At 50.9% G+C, this 12386-nt stretch overlaps 3 protein-coding genes across 3 annotated transcripts; all 3 read left to right on the forward strand.

Annotated features, from left to right (window-relative positions):
- Nucleotides 1-501: 501 nt before the first annotated feature.
- A1O9_09333 (uncharacterized protein) lies at nucleotides 502-1586 on the forward strand (the record flags this gene model as incomplete). The annotated part of the gene is made up of 2 exons (XM_013402026.1): nucleotides 502-819; nucleotides 984-1586. The coding sequence occupies 2 exons, from the start codon at nucleotides 502-504 to the stop codon at nucleotides 1584-1586; spliced, it is 921 nt and encodes a 306-aa protein (XP_013257480.1).
- A 2499-nt stretch (nucleotides 1587-4085) lies between these two features.
- On the forward strand, nucleotides 4086-5291 carry A1O9_09334 (uncharacterized protein; the record flags this gene model as incomplete). The annotated part of the gene is made up of 2 exons (XM_013402027.1): nucleotides 4086-4452; nucleotides 4510-5291. The coding sequence occupies 2 exons, from the start codon at nucleotides 4086-4088 to the stop codon at nucleotides 5289-5291; spliced, it is 1149 nt and encodes a 382-aa protein (XP_013257481.1).
- A 921-nt stretch (nucleotides 5292-6212) lies between these two features.
- A1O9_09335 (chromosome transmission fidelity protein 4) lies at nucleotides 6213-8818 on the forward strand (the record flags this gene model as incomplete). The annotated part of the gene is made up of 2 exons (XM_013402028.1): nucleotides 6213-6559; nucleotides 6610-8818. The coding sequence occupies 2 exons, from the start codon at nucleotides 6213-6215 to the stop codon at nucleotides 8816-8818; spliced, it is 2556 nt and encodes an 851-aa protein (XP_013257482.1).
- Nucleotides 8819-12386: the final 3568 nt, after the last annotated feature.

A 12386-nucleotide genomic window follows, 5' to 3' on the forward strand; every position in this document is an offset into this window, starting at 1 on the left:
AGAGTTTGGTCTTCCTGATGGCAGGATGCTTTCTGGGCTTGGTTGGCTATGACTTCCTTTTCTTCAGCATGAGCAGCATCCGAGTATGTACTAGGTATCTTGCTATATATCTCATCACTGGTGGTGGGTGGCAACACAGACAATCAGCATTGTTAGTTTGAGCAACAACATAGAAGCCACTGAACGCGCTCTGTCAGTGTTGCTATGAAGCTGAATAGCATTGATCCCTTTTGAACAGTCAAATGATCTTATTTCGAGACGGTTCAAATTCTCTAATCTAGACTATTCCGCACGACTTGGACTTGAATGAACTTGGGGAACCATCCAGGGTTGCACGGACGTAATCACCTCCAAGGTCGAGTCCATACGCTCTATCCCTCTACGGCTTCCAAAAGCCCAGAACGCTGAAGCTGAGGTGTTCGATATCATAGAGAGATCATTGATGTCTTCCCCCTTAGTTCAGGAAGTGGTCCGATTGACTTTGTTATGATGCGGGTCTATATGAGTAGTCGTCCGGGGTACATAAGCGAGCTTAAGGCTCCCCAAGTTGCATTACCTGATATCGCCGAACACGGAATCAAAGTCGTGGTCAACACCGGCGTCGCCGACACCAAACTGGCACACAAGCTAGTGACCCAGATGGTCAGCGACAAAGGCCTCAACCTGAACATTGCCTGGATTGGGGGGACGAGGCTCTTGATGCCATTACCGAGCTACGGGGCACCAAGTCTTCTCGCTTTGAGAACATATGCACCGGCCAAATCCTTGATGACTGGCAATTTGAGCCTTTGTACGCGCAGAGTTACTTGGGTCCTTTTGGTATTTCCACCTCCCTGGCCAAAGGCGCCGAGATCGTCTTGTGCGGGAGTGTCTCGGACGCCTCCTTGAGCATGGGGCCTGCCATCCGGTGGCATGGTTGGCAGCGTACCGACTACGACAAGCTCGCCATCGCTCTAGTCGCTGGCCATCTAATCGAATGCTAGACCTATGTCACTGGAGGCTGCTTTAGAGGGTTCAAGTCCTTGAAGGGCAAATGGCAATCATTGGCATCTCCCCTCGCAGAGATCAGTGCCGCTGGGGAAGTTGTCATCACCAAGCAGAAGAACACTCAGGGCATTTTGACAGTCGACACATGCACTGCACAACTTCTCTACGAGATCCAAGCGCCGTACTACTACAACTCAGATGTGACGGCAGTCATCGATCAGGCTGTATTCACTCAGATTGGTCCCGATCGTGTAGCTCCCGCAGGAATCAAGGCCTATCTACCTCCTCCAACAACCAAATTAGGTATCACTGCCCATGGGGAATACTCAGTCGAAGTCCACTACGCTCTGGTCGGCTTAGAAATTGAAGAAAAGGCCGCCATGATCGAAGAGCAGATCCGCAAATGTATGGGGGACAGAGTCAACGACTACAGCGTTTTGCACTTCCAGACTGTCGGTCGCGCTCCCGACGATCCGAACGATCAAGATACAGCTACGGTCGACTTCCGGATCTTGGCTCAGGCACGAAAAGCCGAGGCTGTGAATGCAGAGAACTTTCTAGGGAAAGAAGAAGACTCCTGTAAGCGTCCCTCTGGCTAATAGATCACCAAAAAGACCATGTCGAAGCCCCCATCATCGAAACATATCCCGGCGCAACATTTTACCCGGACCTACGCACGGCGTTGCCACGTCAAGTCTTTGAGTACTATGTGACGCTCCTCCCTAAGGTCCTCCTGCTCACGAAAAGACGAGTCTGGTCAACCAACCACATGTCTGGAAAATCTGGGCGGGAAAGACCAACTTTCCGAGCTCCCGAAGAGAGCAATGGTGTCTCACCAGCCAACAGTAAAAGGGTAAACACTAAGAATCCTTGTCTATGTCTTCGTTGGTTGTCAAACACGGATTATAGAGTCGAACTCATCCCCGCAGACGAGATCTACTACAGTATTCGATAATATTGGTGCCGTTGCACTGCATTTAATTTGTGGCACCTGTTGAGAGTGAGTTAACTTTCTTGCTTCAGGTATTGCGCCGTATGTTTTCGAGGTCTCAGAATATTGGATCCCTCGAGAGCCTACAGCTTCGTCCGGAGAGACAGGAGACAGTTGATGGGGATGATCGGCATGGTGAGCCAGGATGCGATCCATTTTCGATTCGAGAAAAAGGACTCTTTGCGTCCTGTACAGATCTGTTGGATCTTACCAACCACTACGATTTGAGCGTCTCGAATGATGGGATTGAAACTATCTGGTCGTCTCATGTGACAGAAGGAATCACGGTGTATATGAATGTCTACGCACATGCATCTATAGAGCGCAACGGCTATGGTGCCCGTCTATCCACCTCATAAAGCTCCATCTAGGGAGTTGCGTATATATAAATTGAATTCTATGGCGGCAAGTTAAGTAGGAAGCCTGATTCCTTGGCCTAGAATTCAGAAAGATTATGTTGTTAACACAGTGTGTACATTTGGTCACTCATTGTACACATTAAACACGAGTTCTTGCACCCGGCACACGTTAAGCATGGCCGAATTGTCTGTGAGTTACCTCACTATAACCAATACATTAGCCATTCCATCGGTCTGGAGAAACAACTGGTCCAGTGTCCCCCGTCGCACCGAGTGTGTATGTAATAAATAGGTGGTCACACCGTATGGAAGGGAACGTCCTCTCAGTGAGAAACCTCATGACTGTGTTACCCTCATTGTGTTCTATCTCAAGAGAAAGAGAAGAGGGAGAGAAGTATAGTAGAAGCACTAGGGCAAGAGCGCCTTGGCAGTGTCATGTGACAGTGTATAAAGTCCATCCAGCCACGGAATACCCAAATCCAAGAAGAGATTGACAAAGCTTGCCGTGTAGTCAGATACTAGGGACCAAACCGCTAATAGGGTCTGACCAAGGTGGTTCCCTGAGAAGGTGAGTGTACATGAATCGTTATCTTACAGTGAAATACGCAGGGGCAATTGACGCGCTCATAGTGCCTCTGTCGTTTTGATGAAGTTTATTACGCAAGTAGGAAAGCGATGTCATGATAATGTATACACATATCTTCTGGACAGTGGTCTATAGCTGCAGTACATCGTAGTTAGCCGTCTACTGGCCACATCACGTGAGATGATATTGGGCAAGGCGGCGTCACCCACGACTAAGAGGAGGGTATCAGTCTAGGGTTTGTGTGACAGATAGGACGTGACATCTCTCTCATTCATGCAAATAACGGCGTGTTGTCATTTATGGCCAGGAGCTTGAATTTGTAGGTCCTTTTGAGTGAACATCGTCCTGTGGCGTATCAAGGTGCCTATTAAAGTGCCTTACTAGTAATTCTTAGTGGACAACAACTCGGCGCTAAGAACTCTAGTATCTAGCGTAGTGTAAGCCTTCAAAGTAACTTGTGTCATGACGCACGTTAAATCTGCCTTGACAGTCATTCCCTGCCATTTGACGGTCATTTTACTATAGCAACGGAGAAAACTCGAATCCTACCGGTAATTAGTGATCACGAGGAGACTGCCCAGTCCTTGGCAGCCAGCAGAGCCAAAAGGTCCGCAACGACTAATATTATTTACGAGGTACGGATACTCTGTACGGATATTGGGTACTCCGTACCCAAGTTGCCAAGTTACGAAGCTACCAGTTGACGAATCTTCCTGTGTTCCCCCTCCATCGGACTTGTAGTCCAATCATGTACAAACCACCGCAACCACAACATGCATCTTTGGCATTATCCCTGGTATCCAACCCACCTTCCGACCCTCTGGGTCTTCTACGCCACTCGTTCCTCCGAAAGTCTGTTGGCCCTCTTCCCCTCAGGCTCATCTCAGGCTCATGCCCATGTGCGCGTGGACTGCAGCCACAATTGCAAGAGCCATGCATCTTTCCGTTGCGGCTGCGGCTGCGGCTGCCGTTACCGAATATCTTCCTGCTTGTCTCTCCCTCTACCACTGGCACTGCATTATCGTCATGCGCTTTCACGCTCATGCTGTCTATTCCTGATCGGTAAATTCCTCCTGCACAGGCCTAGGCCAAGTGCACCAATTCAAGTTCATCCCCTTCACTGGCATGTTGAGCATGCGATAAGCAAATCACTGCTCCCACCATGAACCCTTCCGAGCCGCAGAGGCACGACATTCATGACCCTAACAAGGCGCCTGCCATGACCCTTCGTAATCCAATCCATCCTTCAGTTGTTGATCAACTTGATCCTGCCTTCGTGAGACTCTATAACGAGTACATCGCAAATAGTCCTCCCTGGCCCACCGATCTAAATCTTGTTCGTCAGAATTATTCTACCCTCTATTCTTATGCGACCGCGCCAGCTTCAGGCGTGGGTGGCATAGGAGAAACTCAAGTACCTGGCTGGGATAAGTACCCAGGAGACATCAATGTCCGGGTCTACGTTCCACCAGGGGAAGAGCCGGGAAAACGCAAGACATGGCCAGTTCATTTCAATTTCCACGGTGGTGGTATGTCTTCCGCAAATGATCACACTCTGAACTACCGACGGGACTGACGTTGCATAGGTTGGGCCGTAGGCGATCTTGAGACCGATGCACACATATGCCATCACATCTGCGCTTCAGTCCCTTGTTGTGTGATCGATATCGAATATCGATTAATTCCAGAATACCCTTTCCCCATCGGTATCATGGATGGGCTGACGGCTGTGGCGCACATCCTCACAAATCACAAAACTTTCTCGATTAATCCCAACGCTATCACTCTCGGAGGCGAATCTTCTGGCGGAACCATCGCGCTAATACTGAATCATCTTCTTCGAGACGCCGGCTATGACGATCAACTGAAAGCTGTCCTTATCGGAACTCCAACCATCAGCGATGTCAGGAGATACGCTACACCCGACATGAGTCCTTGGCCAAGCATGCGAGAGGCTGAGTATGCTCCTCTTCTGAATTGGGAAAAGTTGAAATGGTTCGATACCTTCAAATGGATGTCCCTCTCCAGCCAACATCCTAGTACCAAGCCTAAGGAACAGAAGCGCGACATTTCTTGGTTCGCAGATGCTATGAATGCGCCCAATTTCAAGAACCTCGCCCCTGTGACCTATATTGCGACGGCAGAAGTCGATCCTCTACGAGACGAAGCTGAAGCATACGCAAAAAAGGTGGAAGAAGCTGGTAACAAGGTCATTCAGAGGAGGTTCAAGGGTGTCCCACATCCTTTTATGCACATGGACCGAGTTCTTCCACAAGGCCAGGAGTATGTTCAAGATATTATTGCCTACGTCCGACAGTGCCTTTATCCGCCTCAACCAGTGTCAGTGGTCACTCCGCCCGAGACGTAGAATGCTCCAGATGTGGATCCATCACCACCGCTACATCAATCGCCACCTTCCAATGAACAAGACAGCACCGATCGAGAAAGCAGGAAGGCAGATTCCGTGTCTTCATGGGAAGTGGTCAATTCCCAGGCGTAAAACTGCCAGGCACTTTACCCAGCACGAATATTCATTACTCTTGATTGCTCAACCATTGTGCTTCAATCCGCCGAAATGCATCGTCATAGCATCAAGGAGAATGAGCTTAATCTTCTCCGTGGCAGGCTCGCAAGCCGAGCTGTATGTCCACCCGCTCTTGCACCTTATTGCTTTCATATCTTAGATGCAGTACCGATTAGCAGGGAGCCTGGAGATACGGAAGTATCATTTGCGGGTGCATATCAGGTTGATGTTGCAAAATACGGACCTGCTAATATCTTCACAATACCTGCACCGCATGACTGGAATTGCCGGTGGATGCAACTCCCAAAACATAACCCCTTCACGATGATGCGTCAGGCCAGACTGTCGGAAGAACGAGATACAAGCCTACTTGAGTTGTGCGAGGCCTAGCACTCGCTTCTGCTGCTTGCGATCGTTGGCCTTGATATTTGTTGCGCCGCACAAGTCTGTGGCTGTTTATGAAGTATGATAGACGAAAAACGTTTGTAGCATTAGGAATAGGACGAGTCCAATAGTCCTGGTGTATTGATACTGTTATTTGAGATTAGCAGATGATACTGCAGCTTGTTGCTCTTGTGCTCTCATAGCTTCCTTTCCGATTTTGTGATTCAGTGAGTGGCCCCGGCTCAACCTCGGGAATCTTCCCCACACTGGCACTTAACGCGTCCACGACATTTGCGACGCGTCTTCTCCCCAATTCAATTTGATGATAACCATTCTATTCAAGAAGAAATCAATCTGCGCGAAGGCACTCCCAAGATCAAAATGCCTGAGCGACCCCCCTTTCCTGGACGCCCAGCACAACCTCCTGGCTTAACATATCTTCAATACTCTCCTGACGGCAAGCGGCTACTGGTTGCAGGATGTGGAAACTTTGCCCGCTCCTTCAGGACGGGCGACAATGATGACCCTGACATGCTCCCAGAGGTCCATGATGACACATACGCTTTGGCTGCAGGCAACGACTATGCTATTCTCGGATGCGAGGATGGCACAGTGTGTGAATACGAGGTCCCCTCGGGAGATTTGAAGAAGATGCTGGTCAGAACCACACTACCAATCAGAGGCATTGCACTTTCACCAGATGAACAGTTCATTGCTGTCTCGAGCGAGTATGGACACCCCTATAATCCAAATGTTCGCAACGTCTGATGAGTTACAGCGAAGTTGAAATCAAAGTGGTCAATCGAGACGACGTTGAACAGATCACCATTCTACGAAATCACCCGAAACCTATAAAACATTTAACCTACGACCCCTCGGGCAAATATCTTGCGGCCTCCGGCACCGACGGAGTCATTTACATCTACTGCATGAGCACGGCCGAACCAAAACTGTTGAAAACGATTGACGGTGTGATTCAGCGGCTTGAAACAGCCCAGGATGCCAGCTCGAAATGCGTGTGGCATCCAGATGGCAGAGCATTCGCATGTGCTACGGGAACAAGGGAGATCAAAGTTATTTCTGTGGAAGATGGTGCACATCAACGAGTCTTTGCAGGAGGACACAACGACGACATCACCGCATTGGCTTGGTCACCTAATGGCGCCCTCTTGGCCAGCTCGGGGGCGGATGACCAGCTGGTCATTTGGGAAACCAAGACTCAAAAGGTGTTGAAGACATTCAATTATGAGAAAATCCTGGATGTTGCATGGCAGAGTAAAGGCGAGAACATTTTCAACTGGACTACGTCAAAAGGAGAGGCCTTCATCATTCCGGATTTCCTCAAAGACAATGCTCACGTTGCATTGCTCAAGGGCCCAAAAGTCAGAGCCCCTTTCTTCCATGACCCTCTTGATGAGAGACCAGCACGTGTCAATGGACGCGCACCACTTGTGAATGGGCAGGGGAGGGACCGAGCTGGAACTCCGGATAGTCTTGATCAACTTCTCGGGCCTGATGATGAAAATGAATACGACTGGATTGAAGACGATGATGGAGCAGGCTATATCAATGAAAACGGCAAACGGACAAGTGGTCATCTCGGACAACCCAATGGCCATTCCGGTAAACGAAACAGGCCCGAGATCTGGCAACCACATATCCATGAACCATTCCAACCCGGCGCAACACCATGGAGGGGAAACCGGAAATACCTATGCCTAAACCTCATTGGCTTCGTTTGGACCGTCGACCAAGATACTCACAATACCGTCACTGTTGAGTTTTATGATCGCGAAATGCATCGAGACTTTCACTTTACCGACCCGTTTCTTTACGACAGAGCCTGCTTGAACGAGACCGGTGCACTTTTCTCCGCCCCAGCGAAAGATGGCCAGCCTGCTGTGATTTTCTACCGACCACATGAAACGTGGACGACCCGGTCCGACTCTCGAATAAGCCTACCTGACGGCGAAGAAGCAATTTGCATTGCTCTCAGCAGTCGCTACATCGTGGCGTTGACGAACCAGGACTACATCCGCGTATGGACACTGCATGGCACACCTGTGCGACTCTGGCGAATGAAGAGCTCCCCTGCCGTGACTTGTGCAGCGTGGGGCGACTACGTAATGACTGTCGGAAACGGAGCGGTCGGGGCTGATGGCTGCACGCAACTGACGTACAGTATAGATAACGTGCGACTGGATGAAACCCACCAGAACCAAGACGTGCTCGCCCTAGGCAGTCTTCCAGAGGACGCAGATGAAGACGAATCGTCGCTCAAGTCCGTCTTCTGGAGCGACGTCGGCGATCCGTGCATATACGACAGCAATGGCGTCCTGCTGACCCTGTTACACTGGCGGAAACATGGGCACGCGAAGTGGGTTCCTCTCCTGGACACGCGGCGGCTGGACCGTCTGAAGGACGGGAAGAAAGAAGAGACGTACTGGCCCGTAGCCGTCGCCGGCGAGAGGTTCCACTGCATCATCCTCAAGGGCGGCGACAAGACGCCGTACTTCCCCCGACCACTCCTAACGGAATTCGAATTCCACATCCCCGTCTCCCGCCCTATCGACAGGAGCACCAACCCCGACGGCGACGAAGACGAAGACGCCACCGAGACCGTCGCAGCGGGCACGGTCCGGCTGGAAGAAGAATATGTGCGGACGTCGATCCTGCTCGACCTGCTCGACGACCAAGTCCAAACTCAAGGCGACCAGGCGGGCCACGAGGCCAAGACGCAGCTCGTGCGCCGCGAGGTCCAGACCGACAAGATCCTGCTGCAGCTACTCGCCATGGTGTGCCGCGAGGGCGAGGACACGGGCATGAAGGCCCTCGAGATCGTGCGCCTGTTCAAGGACCGCGGCGGCAAGACTCTCGACGCCGCCGCGAGGGTTGCCGAGCGCTGGGGCCGGAATGTCCTGGTCGATAAGATCAGGGACTATGCCGAGAGGAGGCTGATGGGGCTGGAGGACGTGGAGGATGAGTAGCTAAGTAGCTGGTTGGGGAGGTGCGTGAGTGCGTGAGTGGGCGGTTTTGCCACTCCTCTGTACCACGAGAGGCCGGATTGAGTAAATGTCGGCCTGCGATGGCTTGGGTTACATCACGTTACGTTAGGTTGGCTGGAACGGAAGGTCCGACGGCTTGGGTTCTGGATCCATTCTCATTCTCCTATTTAGGGGTATCTATCCCATCACGAATGCGAAGCCCAGCTAGATCAATCAGTCAATCAATCAATCCAGGGTAATTACGAACTTGACTCTCTCTCTCTCTCTCTCTCTCTCTCTCTCTCTCGCTCTCTCTTTCTCTCGCTCGCGGGGCCTTGAGCCTCGGCTTTGACTGGTGCTTTTTAAAGGTCAAGGCTTTTCTGTCCATTGAGCCTTTGTATCACGGTACAGTTCAGCATAGTATCACATCCTCGTTGGGGAAGCCAGCTGCGCAAAGGTGAGTGAGTGGGAGGGATCTCGCCAGGCAAGGAAGGAATTGAAATCACGGCTTGGGTGGACCGAGTTAGAGGCTTAGACAAGTGGCATTGCAACCTTTGCACTGTATGCATGTATGGTATGTGTGGAGTATCCTGAACAGAACACGCTGGATGGGTATTGATTGTTGTATCGGCAGCCTTTTCCATCTGAGTGGTGCCCAGTCAGTCCCATCGATCCATCGCCCATATTGAGGTATGTACCGAGGTCCCAGGTAGATTAGACAACAGTTAGTGGTCTGGTTGGTCGATGCAGTGAATCCAATCAGTCCAACAAATCCAACCAATTCACACATCGGCCCTGCCCGTCCACCGTCGGTGCTGCAATATCCCTCACCAGCAGTCCAAGCTCAGCCTTCAACTCTCCCAGCTGGCTCTCCGCCCTCACGACCCTCAACCGTCTCTCCCAAATCGCAATGCAGCGCAACTTCACGGACCGCTTCTTCATGATGTGCATGCAGTCGCGCCACAGCCTGGAGAGTGATTTCGCCTGTTTTCTGCACTCGCGGGAGCGAAAGCTGGTCGGTAATTGATTGTCGCGGTCGATGTCTTGTTGTTCTCGATCCAACATGCGTTCTTTGCACTCGTATAGGGTAGTGAGGAGGTGGAGGTTGGCCTCGATGCTGCAAAGCTCGCTTTGTCGCTGTTCGAGTACCTCGAGGATGGTGGCTTCGCGCTGTTCCCGGGTCATGCACTGTCTTCCTTCTTCGATGGTGCTCATAAGGGTTTGCGAGTCGAAGGCTGCTTCGAGCCAGTCGATGGTGATCAGGCTCAGTGGTTCTCTCTCTCCTCTTTCGCCCTGTGTAGGGGCTGAAGGCGGTGCGTATGTTGTCGTTGTCCCATCGAGTGTGCTTGGTATTCGCGCTGGGCCATGGTACTCGCCTATTCTGCGGTGATCGAGCTTGCGACGCTTTGCTGGTGGTGGCATGCATTCCTCCAATGCACGTTTGGGTACATTATTGAAGCCGTCGATTATAACAAAGCCTTCGTCGGTGACGTTGGTGGGGTGGGTTCGTTCCTTATATGGTCGTGCGTCATGTGGTTCAGGTCCGTGGGTAGGAAGTTCCTCTGGTTCGGCTGGCGGTGGTGATGATCTTTCAAAGAAACAGGGGCGAAAGCTGACTCTGCACACTGCTTGGATCCTGGCCCACGCAGTGGATGAAATAGGTTTGAGATGCGTTTTTGCCATATTGATCAAATGGTCTCGAGATTTGATGAGGATTCTGGTCCTCTCCGACGCGATGCTGGAGGGAAGAGCAATGGCGAGAGGCTAGGGCGAGAATTGGTTGAGGAGGTCGTCGGTTGATCGAGAAAGTGTTTCTCGTGCAAACTATTAAAGGTTTGGCGCATCCTTTGGTGGGAAGAGGAAGCCTTGAGGAAGGGTGTGCGAGGGCGGGTGGGTGTGAATTGAGTATGAGGTGAACCAAGCCGCAAGTGTGCGTGTATTGTGAATTCAAGGCTGAGCGACGAAGAATATGTGAGACAAGAGGTTCATGTGATTTTGCCGGGGTTTTGGTTATCTTTGCCCTTCATGAATTCGGTGGGCTATTCACTGCTTTCTTTCGTGCAGGCATGTGAGGCGATCCCTAAGCGACAAGAATGAACAGGCAGTGCCAGTCTGTTCAGTTGTCGGAACATCATCACAACCCCATTGACAAAGAACCGAGACCACTTCAGCTCATATTTTCCAGTTTCCTGCGGACTAGTTCATTCCAACATGAAATCTTCGCTGGCTGATCCTGCTGCGTTGTTCCAAAAGCCAGCAGAGCCATTGTTTTCTCAATCAATAAAGTCCAATCTGTTGCAACCGTCGTCGCCAGCTAGCTCTCCGGTTCCACTTCCAGTTTCCGTCAAGATGTCTTTCACCGACGAGGAGATACTACGATGAATGAACTCTTTTGCCACTTCTCTCTCCACTCGGGTCTTCTTCAGCCGATGCATACGCTTAAGCAGAGCGTTCCAGATCCATAATCCCATTTCACGAAACTGGCGTGATGCCACTCTGCGCAGACAAGCTCGTTTCTTGGCATGGACGTCACGAAGGTCGCATTTCTGGCAAGCTGGGACATGAGAGTAAGAAGACTCAAGCTGTGTTCTGCTGTCAGTTCCGTTGTGTTGGGCGTTAGTTCGCCGTAGCAAGCGGCGTGCCTTGCCCCGTTCTACCCGCAGCCTGGCTGCATGGTCGAAGCGTGGGAGAGGACGGCGACTGCTGACCTTGAGTGCTTTCATGTTGAATTTTGGAGGCGAGGGATGAATGAGCCGGGTTTTCTGTTTTCTCTGTTTTCTGGAACCGTGGAGCTTGGACTCGATCTGGAGAGACGAGGATGCCAGTAATAAACCGCCGGGTGCTGGGGAGAAATTTGGTCAGGATTGAAATGAGCAGAAAATACATGATATCCACAGAACAAAGACCAAACAAAGATCATGGAGGTAAAGTGAAGAGTGAGTGAGAGCATGGGACACCGTCCGCCTCATGTCTGCCGAAGTAGTTGCTCGGTGGTGAGCTGATGTAGGAACGAGTCAGAGCTACCATCGTCACAGATCATAAATTATTTGCCCATGAGTGAATTAAACAACCGTATGCTTGTCGATTGATGCCGATCGGCCTCTGTACTACCTCTTGCGATCCGAGTTGGCAGCTCTTACCGCAATGACAGCGACATGCTGTATGGTACCAAGGCGTCTGTTCTCGCAACATATGATCCAGTTAGGTGGCAAAATGTCTCCTGGCTTCGTCATATGGTGTGTGCAATAATTCTTATACGATCAGGCTACGGTTCACTAATCCGATTGCCCATATATTGTTGTGGATGGAGAGGTGTATGCTCAGGAAGGAAAAGAGGCTTCAATCCCACCAAACTCAAGAGCTGCAACAGCCGAAGTAAGCCACGATAGACCTCCATAGAAAATGCCACACAACTCCATGCCTCCCACGATAAGGAGAATCATAGTCGTTGGAATATGTGCCTATAAAGACATGTACCACTGGTTATGATACGAAGGAGTTATATTGTCATCCTCGTAAGTCAGGTAATCTGCCGCAGACAGTAACCACTTTCTTCGAAACGAGGCAGAAG

This window comes from Exophiala aquamarina (genome assembly GCF_000709125.1).
Source record: "Exophiala aquamarina CBS 119918 chromosome Unknown aczIA-supercont1.9, whole genome shotgun sequence".
In the NCBI taxonomy this organism is placed as follows: Eukaryota; Fungi; Ascomycota; class Eurotiomycetes; order Chaetothyriales; family Herpotrichiellaceae; genus Exophiala; species Exophiala aquamarina.